Source organism: Corythoichthys intestinalis, chromosome 9 (assembly GCF_030265065.1).
Source record: "Corythoichthys intestinalis isolate RoL2023-P3 chromosome 9, ASM3026506v1, whole genome shotgun sequence".
Lineage (NCBI taxonomy): Eukaryota > Metazoa > Chordata > Actinopteri > Syngnathiformes > Syngnathidae > Corythoichthys > Corythoichthys intestinalis.
Genome location: NC_080403.1, coordinates 27,566,006 through 27,580,002, shown reverse-complemented (window position 1 = coordinate 27,580,002; position 13,997 = coordinate 27,566,006). Strand labels below are relative to the sequence as shown.

Sequence of the window (13,997 nt, the reverse complement as noted above, 5' to 3'; positions counted from 1 at the left end):
CGGAAATGCTCGTGCTAAACTATCGTAACCTTTCATTTTCACCTTTTTTCCTGGTGAAGTGTAGCCAAACTTTGGAGCGAGTGGTTCTTGGCGCCATGCTAGTTTGATGCGTCTGGACAACAAGACACGTCACGACGCAATATGCGTCTTTAGGGATCGGTAAAGGGATCGTTAAGGCTTTTTCATTGTGATGTCGAGGCCTTGAAACACTCGGAACCGGTTCCGAATTGGAATCGGATTTCGATTCCCATCCCTAATCAAGACATTGTAAGAACAGTAAAACTGTAAACTGAATATTGTCCAGTTTTTTGTAATGAATCTCCCACACATAAATGTGCAACTTGCAATTTTCCTCAAAATGTTATAAACCATCTGCAGCATGAGAGCCTTCCACCACAGTAACTTCATTGAGAGCATGACTAATCAATTTGACTCTCTCATCTGTACACAATGAAACAAGGACTTGTCATTCTGACAGCAATGATGTGTTCATTGACACCGAAATTTAATTTTGAGCGAAAGACTAAGAATTTTGCACAAAAAAATGGCTTTTGCAGGTAATCCATGTTGTTTTGCTATTTGTGCGACGTATTTTGAGAAACGCACAAACTGAATTTTGATTCTGATCTGAGAAATGTACTAAAGCAATTGAGAAAAACTCTTAATACTTATCAGTTATTTAAATGCTATGCAAAAAGTTCCCGATAAAGAAAAAAAAATGTTTCATTAACATCAATCTTATATGCATCATGAGTTGGAACCCAATGTAAATTAAGATGTTTCTTAGTTTGTGCAAACAGTTCTTTTTTTGTTCCTGAATAAATTAGTTTAGTGTTGAAGACTGGATTGCCCCCTTCTTGTCGAAGATCATTGACCTTTGGCGTCACCAGCATAATTCCACTAAGAAATGTGGAAGCTATTACAGTAGTAGGGTGGACATTTTGTTTTGTTCAAATATGACATACAGTGCCTTACAAAAGTATTCGGCCCCCTTGAACCTTGCAACCTTTCGCCACATTTCAGGCTTCAAACATAAATATATAAAATTTTAATTTTTTGTCAAGAATCAACAACAACTGGGACACAATCGTGAAGTGGAACAAAATTTATTGGATAATTTAAACTTTTTTAACAAATAAAAAACTGAAAAGTGGGGCGTGCAATATTATTCGGCCCCCTTGCGTTAATACTTTGTAGCGCCACCTTTTGCTCCATTTACAGCTGCAAGTCGCTTGGGGTATGTTTCTATCAGTTTTGCACATCGAGAGACTGACATTCTTGCCCATTTTTCCTTGCAAAACAGCTCGAGCTCAATGAGGTTGGATGGAGAGTGTTTGTGAACAGCGTCTTCAGCTCTTTCCACAGATTCTCGATTAGATTCAGGTCTGGACTTTGACTTGGCCATTCTATCACCTGGATACGTTTATTTTTGAACCATTCCATTGTAGATTTGGCTTTATGTTTTGGATCATTGTCCTGTTGGAAGATAAATCTCCGTCCCAGTCTCAGGTCTTGTGCAGATACCAACAGGTTTTCTTCCAGAATGTTCCTGTATTTGGCTGCATCCATCTTCCCGTCAATTTTAACCATCTTCCCTGTCCCTGCTGAAGAAAAGCAGGCCCAAACCATGATGCTGCCACCACCATATTTGACAGTGGGGATGGTGTGTTCAGGGTGATGAGCTGTGTTGCTTTTACGCCAAACATATCGTTTTGCATTGTGGCCAAAAAGTTCAATTTTGGTTTCATCTGACCAGAGCACCTTCTTCCACATGTTTGGTGTGTCTCCCAGGTGGCTTGTGGCAAACTTTAAACGAGACTTTTTATGGATATCTTTGAGAAATGGCTTTCTTCTTGCCACTCTTCCATAAAGGCCAGATTTGTGCAGTGTACGACTGATTGTTGTCCTACGGACAGACTCTCCCACCTCAGCTGCAGATCTCTGCAGTTCATCAAGAGTGATCATGGGCCTCTTGGCTGCATCTCTGATCAGTTTTCTCCTTGTTTGAGAAGAAAGTTTGGAAGGATGGCCGGGTCTTGGTAGATTTGCAGTGGTCTGATGCTCCTTCCATTTCAATATGATGGCTTGCACAGTGCTCCTTGAGATGTTTAAAGCTTGGGAAATCTTTTTGTATCCAAATCCGGCTTTAAACTTCTCCACAACAGTATCTCGGACCTGCCTGGTGTGTTCCTTGGTTTTCATAATGCTCTCTGCACTTTAAACAGAACCCTGAGACTATCACAGAGCAGGTGCATTTATACGGAGACTTGATTACACACACGTGGATTCTATTTATCATCATCGGTCATTTAGGACAACATTGGATCATTGAGAGATCCTCACTGAACTTCTGGAGTGAGTTTGCTGCACTGAAAGTAAAGGGGCCGAATAATATTGCACGCCCCACTTTTCAGTTTTTTATTTGTTAAAAAAGTTTAAATTATCCAATAAATGTTGTTCCACTTCACGATTGTGTCCCACTTGTTGTTGATTCTTGACAAAAAAATTAAATTTCATATCTTTATGTTTGAAGCCTGAAATGTGGCGAAAGGTTGCAAGATTCAAGGGGGCCGAATACTTTTGCAAGGCACTGTATGTTTGCATAAATCTTGGAACACATGTCAATCAACATCACAAGCATAAATATCTCCCGATCTAAATGTATAAGCTTGGAAAAGAATGTAATATATTGCTATTTTATTTTGTTAAACAACAACAAAAATGTGTGATATCTATGTTATAGTAACTGTGTAAACTCCATGTTGTATACCTGCCATGTATGTGTAGATAGTCAGTATTTGTCTTTTTTGTTTTTTTTTTCTATTGTGTTTTTCTTTGCAGGAGTATAGCTAGTACTCTGCCAAATGTCAGTCTTCAAATGCCCAAAGTACCAAATATAACAGTGCCAAGTGTTAAAGTAGCACAAATGCCCAGCTTTTCTCCGCCCAACTGGATGACTTCAAATGATGATTCAGAGTGTGTACTTGTCTCCTGTAGACAGAAACATGCACATGTCTTAGGCTGAAATGTGGCATATAAATAACACAAAGCAACATATTGGTCCAGCATTTTTCAAAGCATTTGCTTCCTTTTTTTTATTTGAGATGCAAGTTAATGTTAAATTGTAAATTATGTGGAAGTGGATGCAAGGGGGAAAATTAGCTTTTTTAGTGCTATTCTTGTTTCTTTGGATTAAAATAAATGTTAATTCATTACATTGGCAACTCATGCACATTTAATATAAAAAGTCTTCATGTCTCTGTTTAAATAACGTAACTGTTAACTGTGTATAATCCAACATTGAAACGATCTTATTTTTATAAAAACGCTACCAAGGCGCGCCTGTGTGACTTGGGGTACCACGCGGTTCTTTTTGTGGTTTAATTTTCCCCAATGCATTTTTTATATATTCCAGTTCGCTCGAGTCAGGAGTGAGCGACCCCAAAGCTGGCTGACTGGCAACTGGCTATGCTATGCTACATTAGGTTTTGTTTTTTTAAATTTGAACTTCCATGCTTACAAAAATCTGCTACAGTCAGTTGACAAAGAAATGACACATACATACGCAGGGTTATATTATCATTGCAAAATAAAGCAATTAAAAAAAAAAAAAAAAACTTCTATCGAGTTTAACATTAGGTGCAGCATTGCAGCATGGTGCTGTGATGCTCCACGCCCCTTCCTCTCCCAGTAGGTAGGTATTTCCTCTTCTATTTGTCCAATCAATGAGTGCGCCTTTCGTCTATGTGATGTTACTTGGGAAGTTCGGTGGTGCAGTGTGAATGCTGAACTTTTTCAACAACTCATTTGCAAGTGTTGCTGCGAGTTAGCTCTCCAACCGGACCAATGAATTAGCCAATAGATTAAACTTTAACTTTCAAATGCTGTGATAAGAAGAAGGCTTTTGTTTTTACTGTTGTACTGAACCCATACTGACCCCCCTACCGAGCACAGTGAATTTGTAGGAGCGGCAGCTAGGATTTAAGAATGGTGCCCACCGCCCCTAAATGAATGTAACAGAAAGACTGTCTAGTTCCTTTTACAGTTTATTTGTGCATGTTATAGTTAACATCAAAGGTGGAAAGATAAAAATAAATTTTTCATCATTCGTCTTGATCAGGGGTGTCCAAACCGGTCTTTAAGGGCCCCTGTGGGTCCTGGTTTTTGTTCCTACTAATCGAGCACAGACAGTTTAACCAATGAAGTTCCTGCTAAACCAAGCAGCACCCGACTGCAATCAACTGATTACACTTGTAAGACGTCAGATTGGTGAAAAGGTGCTGTCTTGCTTTGTTGGAATGAAATCCAGAACCCATTGCGGCCCTATGTGGAATAGTTTTGACGCCCCTGGTCTTGATCTTATTTTCTTAATAGAGGTGTGTAGATTTATTATAAGTACTGTATAATTTTGTTTGCCTATAATTACATTTAGAATATGTACCGAATGATGGGCATAAACTGTAAACACGTTTGTTTGTCAAAGAAAAAAAATCTGAAATTTGCAATTGATCCTTTAGATGGGAGGAAAATGGTAAAAATGGTAATATCCCTGATAGGGATGCAAAGAGAGCTGTCAAGTCAGGATTTGGTCATAAGCGGAGATTAAGGGGGGACCAAGGGGGCCAGCACCCCTCCTCCCCCGTGGCCTAAAAGGGTAATTTAAGTTGCAAAGCAATAAAACAAATAACAAAAATGAATGAAATGAACAAAAAAAGAAGATATTTTTAATAATCGGTCAAAAATTTTTTTTTCAAAGTCAATTTTATTTTTCAAATGATTTTTGTCTTTGTTTTAAAATAATTTTAGGATTAAGAAACTTTTTGGGGGATTGAATGATATAGACACAAATGTCCTACCCATAATATGGCCCAAACACAAAAAGGATTGCTAAAATCAAAGAAGTGTTCAAATGCAAATATTTGAGTCACAAATATTTTTTCGCATTCAAAAACTTTTTTTCTATGATTGAAATTTTTCGTTTTTTTTTTTTTTTTTTTGATTGAAGTGATTTTTCTTTTGAAAATATATATATATATATACAGTGGGGAGAGCAAGTATTTGATACACTGCCACTGGGAAAACCCATTGGCAGTGTATCAAATACTTGTTCTCCCCACTGTATATTTTGAAGCAACTTATTTTATGATTAAATAATAAAGACACAAATGTCCTAGCCAAAATGTGGCCCAAACGCAAAACAACATTACCTCAATCAAAAAAGTTGCTTCAGCCAAAAAAATTTACTTCAATCAAAAAAAAAAGTCAAAAATAGCTTTCAAATCCATTTTTTTGAGTTTTAAATTTATTTTTGCATTCAAACACATTTTTTTTAATTGAACCGACATTTTTGTATTGAAAATATATATTTTGATTAAAGTAACTTTTTTTTGATTGAAGCAACTTTTTTATTTTTTGATCGAACAATGAAGACACAAATCTACTACCATATGGCTCTGCTAAGGGGATACAATTTTTGACTGGGGTGACTACATTGGCCCGACACTGGCGGGCGTACCATATTCAATGGATGACGATCTTGGTGAAAAGTATAGCTGTTCTAAGCAGCCTTATTTAGAATTCCCCTCAAGAATGACGGGAAACAAAAACCACTCATTTTCAACTTATTATTATATTCTTGTAAATTCATTTTATTGCTGACATTGCGTTGTGGGGTCATCAACATGTTGTGCCCCCCCCTGCCCCAAAAGTCAATTTCCCCCTATGCATTTGGTATGTAGAGTAATAATCAACAATTTGCTGTATACATCCAAAATATTTGTAGAAAACTATAAAAATCATACATTAAAGCCACATTCATGCCTAATGGCTTGGAGCATGTAGCTGGCTGATCTGACTTCCATGTCATGTTCTGTGTTGTAAGATGATAAATATTTCCTCGTCATTCCCAGCGCTTTCACCCACTATTGTTGTTGAGTTTTTTTTGTGTGTGCCATTGTGTTTTTGGGATGAGTTTGTTGTGTTTGAGAACATGACAACATATCATTGTTTTCTTATACAGTATGTAAATTGTGATATCGATGCGTGATTTTGACCCTGGTAAGTATGGCTGTTTATCTTTCCCTGAAACTCCTTTACATTTTGCCCAATGAATTGTTCCTGTTTCCAAAATACAAACTCAGTGCTCCCAGAAATCTAATTGATTCCGGAAAATGAGTTTTTTGTTTCTTTTTTAAATTGATTCTGAAAAAGATGTGGGTGCTCCGAATTTTGTGTGCCAGTAGACATGTCAAGTTACTTGAGAAGGATGTTATAAAGCCTAACTTCCAAATTTGTACCTTTGTCACTTGAAGCAATGGCTCTGGGACATCAGAAGATCTCTTTTGGAAATTGGATGCTCTGCAAACTTTCATCCGAGATCTCCACTGGCCAGAAGAAGAGTTTGGCAAACATCTAGAAACCAGACTGAAACTGATGTCAAGTGATATGATTGAATCATGTATAAAAAGGTAAGGAAATATAACCAGATTGCAGCAAATAAAATTGCGGAAATGTGACCAAAACTATACAGACAAAGCCGTACAAAAAAGTAGTTAAATTGTATGGCTATTTTGTAAGACTGCTTTAAAGTTCATGTAAAAAAAAAAAAAAAAAAAAAAAAAGGCTAGTTCACTGTTTACAAACCAAGTGTAATTACATGTCAGTAAAAGCATGAGAACTAACTTCCCCTCACTTTGACAAAAGCTGTTTTTCATTAAAATTATTTTCTTGTTTTGCTTTTTGTTGTTTGTTTTTAATCCTCACTAAAGGATTTTTGTGTTTTTTTTTTCTTTTTTCGGTCCTTTCCTAAAGAACACGTGCAGCATTTGAGGCCAAGCTTCAGCGGAGCAGCCGGGCAACAGACTTCCGAGTGCCGCAGTCTATCTGTACCATGTTTAACGTCATGGTGGATGCTAAGGTCCAATCTGCCAAGCTGTGTGCAATGGACCTGGATCAAGAGGTAGGTCCAAAAACAACAATGAAAGAGCGACAGAAGCTGGTAAACACGATTACAGGCCACATATTATACTTTTTTAGAATGTTTTTTCATCTTCTAAAGTTGCAATGTGCAACTAAGTACTGATTACCAAAAACCCACTTTTTGTAAAATGACTCGTTTTCTGACACTACTTCCTAGGTGAATGATTGACATAGAGATTGGACCAATGAGTTAGTCAGATTTACGAGGCAAAAAATTGCCATAACAAGCTAACCAATCGCTTGATAGCCTGGCAAGACTTTTTGAATACACACGACTGAAGCCGACAACTTTTGCCCGCTGCACATCTTAGCGTCATACTATCCTCTGTCCCAGCGGCGCTCATTCAATCCTCACGAATTAGAAAAGTTGGAGGAGGCATTAGCGCACCATTTGATTGGTTTGCCAACTACCATTGACCCCCAAAGAAAGAAGAGACACCAACGATTTAACCAATCAGAAGAAATTGACTGTGGCCAAAGTTTAAAGTGCGTATGACAGGATAAAAAAAAGTCTTAAATACATTTATTATGTGAATTAGAATCATATTTTGAGACGATTTGATTATATACAACAATTTTGCGAAGCGCAGATGACGAGAAATTAGTCTTTTAATCCGCCGTCTAGCCACACCTACCATTATAGGGCTCTAGCGTCCCCAACAGGTGGATGACATCAGCGGGAGAATGGTTTCATCTGATTTAGTATGCAGCACATTGAGAGGGAATTATTCATAACGAGGAAAATGCGACGAAGAGAGCCGCAAAATATAATTGTTTCGGTCTCTCTACTCCAATATTTTTAAAGCATATTCTTTTTATCCAAGTATTTTTCCCAATTGCTAAATAAATGGTATGGTCATGACAAATAACAGTTTTGTTCTAAATGGAATATAAAATAATAAAAATGCATTTGTTCAGTACGACATGGCAAAATTACTCCATAATGGTCAAAACTGTCGACTTCACCTTTACTGTCGCACCTCCCGAACGATATTTTATGCCTCGTCGGGCTTTTGTCATTTCCCTTCCCCGGCTTTGGAGAATGTAAAAAAACCAAGAGGCGTGACAGCTACCTGACGTACTAACCTGAACCGAGTACATCTTAAAGTCTTATTTTCGCTTTTCGAAGTGAAAAATCACACAAAACTAGCCCGGAATATGTCATACTGTAGCGGGGTTGTCGATTGGGCGGGTTGCAGATTGGCGAAGACAGAGTTACAGCTCGTTTCCCTGCTACTACGTAAAGGAGAGCTGGCGAGGGAAGCAGCTGGAGAGTACCGCCGGACAAACCGGCCGACGTCGGATGAACGCGTAGCTGCCACATGGTCAACACGAATATGATGAAAAATAATACCTTACTACACGGAGACGACGTAAACAAAGAGCAGCATGCAGTTGTTATGCAGCTAACATGACAGACAGAATGTGTCTTAGGAGATCTTTTCTACATGCCCGTCCATGATGAAACGTACGTAAATACCGGTAGTCCTTTATTTCTTCTTTCCTTCTTTCCTTTTCAGGCGTGACAGATCCAAACATACAGCATTCATTTGCCTTTACATTTAGTTCAACCCGAAAAGAAAAGGGCTGAAGGGAGAAGCCGAAACTTATTGAATCCCACCCCAGCATACCGTAGGACGCAGAATTATCGAATAACAATTTTGACATTTCAGATTGTGTGATGTTTACAAGGTTGTTGTTTTTTAAAGAAAGTTTGTGGTGTTTGCTTTGTAATCGCTGTATTCGCGGCCATATTTAACACATAGTTGCAATTTCTGATGGGGTTGAAAATTTGACAGAACACCAGGCGCATGAAGAGGGCAATAAGCCGGGTATAGTGCTCTCCCGGCGGTGGGATGTGCGACAAGCCGCCAGTCGTCGGCCGAGTGGACAAAAAGGATGTCAGCCACAAAATAAAAGCCACCTACGTATTAAAATGATCCCAGATTTTGAAATAATACAAAACACGATGTTTACTCACTTCCTCTTAAGTCCAATGGTCCCACAGTAGTAGGGCTTGTTTTGGCCAATATCCACCGGTGAATGGGAACCTTTTAAAACCCCAAAAAGGCTCACACGCCTCTCCCTGGTGCAGCAAAATTTTTCTGCAGCCGTTTGGCTGGCGTGATACGAAAAATAATCGAATTAATCCGTAAAACCAGGTGAATCCTTAGTCCTTCTCATACAACAGTACGGCTCAATAGTGAAGAGGACTCCTTCTACTGTACACGTCTCAGCGCCCTCTTTCTGAACTCGAGACTAGAGCCAGAAGTCACTCATTTTCATCGCGTGGGATTCAAAAAACTAAATAAATATAGCGATCGCTTCCACACACATCCAAGCGGTCCATTTCATTCAGGAGCATAAAATACAGCGGAAAATATGAAATAAGCATGGTACTTTAACTTGTTTATGCGAGAGGGGAGGTTGAGTGTGGGGATATGTGTGGAGGCAGGGTTGTCACGACCTATAAATAAGAGGTGGGAGGTCAATGTTTGGGATGTAGAAAAGTAACGGACGTATAAAACCATTTGTTTTAACATCAGTTTTTGGGAAACGGGCCAAACATCAAAACTACTGGAGCATTTTCTTCATATTTCTTTCGCTTCTAAAGGGTTCACATTTGTTAACAATGTTATATGTTTAGGTTAAATAGGATGAAAAAATATATAATATATGGGTCTTAGAGCTTGACCGTCTTCAAGTGTGGAAGAAGAAAAAATTATGATAGATACAAAATGTAATGAAAGTGTTTATCCTTTTGTACACATCTGTCAGGTTAGAAAAATATATTTTCATAGCTGAAATATTGTTATTGTCATTTTCTCTATCCAATTAGCATTTTTGTTCCTAATTTCTTTTACATAATTAACATAACTTCACATATACCATGTTGCCGCCATCTCTATTTCTCAGCTGTTTTTTTCCCTCTTTGTCTTGTGAAAGTTTGTTAGAGACTGGGTAAGTGTGGCCACAAATTAAATTGAAATCACACCTTCCTTTTCCCAATTGTATAATTAGTTGTCAGTTTTCCCTGTCTGTCTTCCTCCAGTTTAATTGTTTGGATTTCATTAGCATATGTGTAGATATTATTGAATATACATGGAGTAGAAGTGAGAGATCTCATATTTCACAGAATACAGAGACCGATTCCAATTACTGACAATGAATTCATTATTGCTCAGCCCTTAGCTGTGCTATTGGTGCCACAAGCACAAACAAAAGGATTCATTATGATGATAGCAGTGCATCTGAGTTTCCATGACAGAAAATATTTAGCTTTATTATAACTTAGAGAGTGACATACGGAATTGTAGTTAATCGCAGGTTAGACCCGTTATATTAATAATCAGTCAAATCAAGCAACCGTATTTTCTGCACTATAAGGCACATCGGAGTATACGGTGCACCTTCAATGAACGGCCTATTCTAAAACTGTTTTCATATGTAGGGCACACCGGATTATAAGGCACAGTAGTAGTAGTGGTTGGGGATGTGTTATACATCCACTAGATTGCGCTGCGCTAAAGGGTATGTCATGCCATGATTAACCAATATTGATCAATATATAAGGCGCATCGGATTGTATGGCGCACTGTCTACTTTGGAGAAAATTGAAGGCTTTTTGGTGAACATTATAGTGCGGAAAATACGGAACATTTAAATTGTCTAAATAATCAATTTTACTACCAGGGTGAAGTAAACATAAAGTGAAGCAAAGGTGGAAGAAAAAAAAACAATAAGCTAATTGCCTCTTGAATGTTTATTTATTTCTTTGGCTAATTAAATATAATGTCATGTGATGAAATCTCATGCTTAATCTTACGATATACAGTGGGGCAAATAAGTATTTAATCAACCACCAATTGTGCAAGTTCTCCTACTTTCCTGTAATTGTCAACATGGGTAAACCTCTACCATCAGAGACAGAATGTGGAAAAAAAAACAGAAAATCACATTGTTGGATTTTTAAATAATTTATTTCCAAATTCGAGTGGAAAATAAGTATTTGGTCACCTACAAACAAGCAAGATTTCTGGCTGTCAAAGATGTCTAACTTCTTCTAACGAGGTCTAACGAGGTCTAACAAGGCTCCACTCGTTACCTGTATTAATGGCACCTGTTTTAACTCATTATCGGTATAAAAGACACCTGTCCACAACTTCAGTCAGTCACACTCCAAACTCCACTATGGCCAAGACCAAAGAGCTGTCGAAGGACACCAGAGACAAAATTGTAGACCTGCACCAGAGAAAAAATTGTAGACCTGCACCAGGCTGGGAAGACTGAATCTGCAATAGGTAAAACGCTTGGTGTAAAGAAATAAACTGTGGGAGCAATTATTAGAAAATGGAAGACATACAAGACCACTGATAATCTCCCTCGATCTGGGGCTCCATGCAAGATCTCACCCCGTGGCGTCAAAATGATAAGAAGAACGGTGAGCAAAAATCCCAGAACCACACAGGGGGACCTAGTGAATGACCTACAGAGAGCTGGGACCACAGTAACAAAGGCTACTAATAGTAACACAATGCGCCGCCAGGGACTCAAATCCTGCACTGCCAGACGTGTCCCCCTGCTGAAGCCAGTACACGTCCAGTCCCGTCTGCAGTTCGCTAGAGAGCATTTGGATGATCCAGAAGAGGACAAGGATAATGTGTTATGGTCAGATGAAACCAAAGTAAAACTTTTTGGTAGAAACACGGGTTCTCGTGTTTGGAGGAGAAAGAATACTGAATTGCATCCGAAGAACACCATACCCACTGTGAAGCATGGGGGTGGAAACATAGTGTGTGAAAAGCTTGTGAAGAGTTACAGAAAATGTTTGGCCTCCGTAATTGCCAACAAAGGGTACATAACAAAGTATTGAGATTAACTTTTGGTATTGACCAAATACTTATTTTCCACCATGATTTGCAAATAAATTCTTTAGAAATCAAACAATTTGATTTTCTGTTTTTTTTCCCCACATTCTGTCTCTCATGGTTGAGGTTTACCCATGTTGAGAATTACAGGCCTCTCTAATATTTTCAAGTGGGAGAACTTGCACAATTAGTGGTTGACTAAATACTTATTTGCTCCACTGTATAATAGGGCCTATTAAAGTTTTTCTCAATTGCTTTAGTACGTTTCTCAGATCAGAATTGAAATTCTCAAAACAGTTTGTGCATTTCTCTAAATACAAGTAGCAAAACAACATGAATTACCTGCAAAAGCCTGCAAAAGTTTTTTGACCAAAATTGTTAGTCTTTTGCTCAAAATTAAATTTCTGTGTCAATGAACATGTCAGTGCAGTCAGAATGACAAGTCCTTGTTTCATTGTGTGTAGACAAGACTCTCAATATAACAGTTACTCTTGTGGAAGGCTCTGATTCGGAAGATGGTTTGATGAAAATCGCAAGTTACACCTTTGTGTGTAGGAGATTGATTGCAAAAAACGGGACAGGATGCAGTTTTCCACTTTAGCTGTTTTTCCACTGTCTTGACAGACCATGTCATTGCGATACAGAGAGCAAAAGACAGCACTGAGTATCACAACGAAAAAAAACAGCACAATTAGAAATTCATGAACATAAAACAATCGGCACTTAAAACTTTGCGTGCTGTCAGGATTTTTTCCCCCATTCTTTCTCCACATCTTGACATCCCTCTCTGTTGGGCCACAAATTTTCATCCACATCACAACCGATGTGCACTCTTGCTTTACAGCGTGGAAAATATCTTTTTGAATGCCTTATCCAGCCTCTGCAGGCATCTGCTGTGATGTCACTGCATGCTGCATTCATGGCATCCAGGAGTCATCTGTGTGTGAGGCTGGCGATCATACATATGCCATCTCCATGTGGAGAAAAAATCTTCTAATGGATTGACGAATGGGAAGTATGGTGGGACGACTCCATTACCATTCTGTTGTGGGTTGCAAACCATTCCCAGATTATGTTGGCGTGGTGGAAAATCACATTCTCTGAAACTACCGTTTTGGCCCGAGTATAAGATGGTGTTTTTGGCATTGAAATAACACTGAAAAAGAGGGGGTCGTCTTATATTCGCGGTCTAGACATTATACCCATTCACGACGCTAGATGGCACCAGATATCATTGAAGCGATGTTCTGTCATGACAGATCTCAGCTACTCACCCCATTCACGACGCTAGATGGCACCAGATATCATTGAAGCGATGTTTTCTCATGACAGATCTCAGCTACTCTTTTTAGTTTAACCAGTTTGCATTATTTTAGTGCAATGTTTTTCCTTATTCAGATTTGTTTCAAGACTACAGTTACAGTTAGACTTCAATTTGATGGGTTTTGCAATTTTGTTGTTTTATCACAATGGTTGGTTTATTTACATTTCAAAACCAGAAGCCATTCATTTACGAATGTGATTGCACTTTAGTTGACATATTTAAATGTTCAGATATTAAGATTTGAATGAGGCAAAATAAAATGCTTTTTCTCTCAAATATATAGTTATAATAATTTGTTTCGGATGTACTGTAATTATTTTCAGTATAAAAATTAATTTGGTGTTAAAAAAGTCTTTTTTCAAACTTAAATCTTGAAAAAGAGGGGGTCGTCTTACAATCAGGGCCGTCTTATATTCGGGCCAATATGGATTTACAAATTTCGGCAGGTTAATATAAGATACGTAAAATAAGTAACGAAAATGTGCACACATATGTTGACATATTCTGACAACATGTTCATCCATTTTTCATGTAAAGACTATGGAATGAACTAATTCCTAAATGTTGTGGTAGCTGAGACTTTTCAAAAGAGACTCTTGATAATCCATTTCGACCATCATGACAGATGCAGTGGATAATGTATGAAAGACAGGAGAATTGTACAAATCATTTGAATGGATGTAAGAAATATTCTGCAACTTGTTCAAAGAAACCAGAAACTGCTTTTTTGATGTGTAATAGTGATACAATGTTGTGAGGACTGAACAAGTAGTTTTGAGAATTTCACGTCTGAGCAAAGAAACGTACTAAAGCAATTGAGAAAAACT

At 38.1% G+C, this 13,997-nt stretch overlaps 1 protein-coding gene across 9 annotated transcripts in view; it reads left to right on the top strand.

Annotated features, from left to right (window-relative positions):
- The window catches only part of cadpsa (Ca2+-dependent activator protein for secretion a), a 162,693-nt gene that overhangs the window by 96,694 nt on the left and 52,002 nt on the right, over positions 1 to 13,997 (top strand). For 4 of the 9 annotated variants that reach the window (XM_057844977.1, XM_057844975.1, XM_057844974.1 and 1 more), the window contains 4 exons: positions 2,842 to 2,976; positions 6,312 to 6,467; positions 6,811 to 6,958; positions 9,925 to 9,939. In XM_057844977.1, the coding sequence (XP_057700960.1) occupies positions 2,842 to 2,976; positions 6,312 to 6,467; positions 6,811 to 6,958; positions 9,925 to 9,939 (454 nt within the window). The remainder of the gene's footprint in view (positions 1 to 2,841; positions 2,977 to 6,311; positions 6,468 to 6,810; positions 6,959 to 9,924; positions 9,940 to 13,997) is intronic. The other 5 variants (XM_057844978.1, XM_057844980.1, XM_057844982.1 and 2 more) reach the window with 3 other exon arrangements.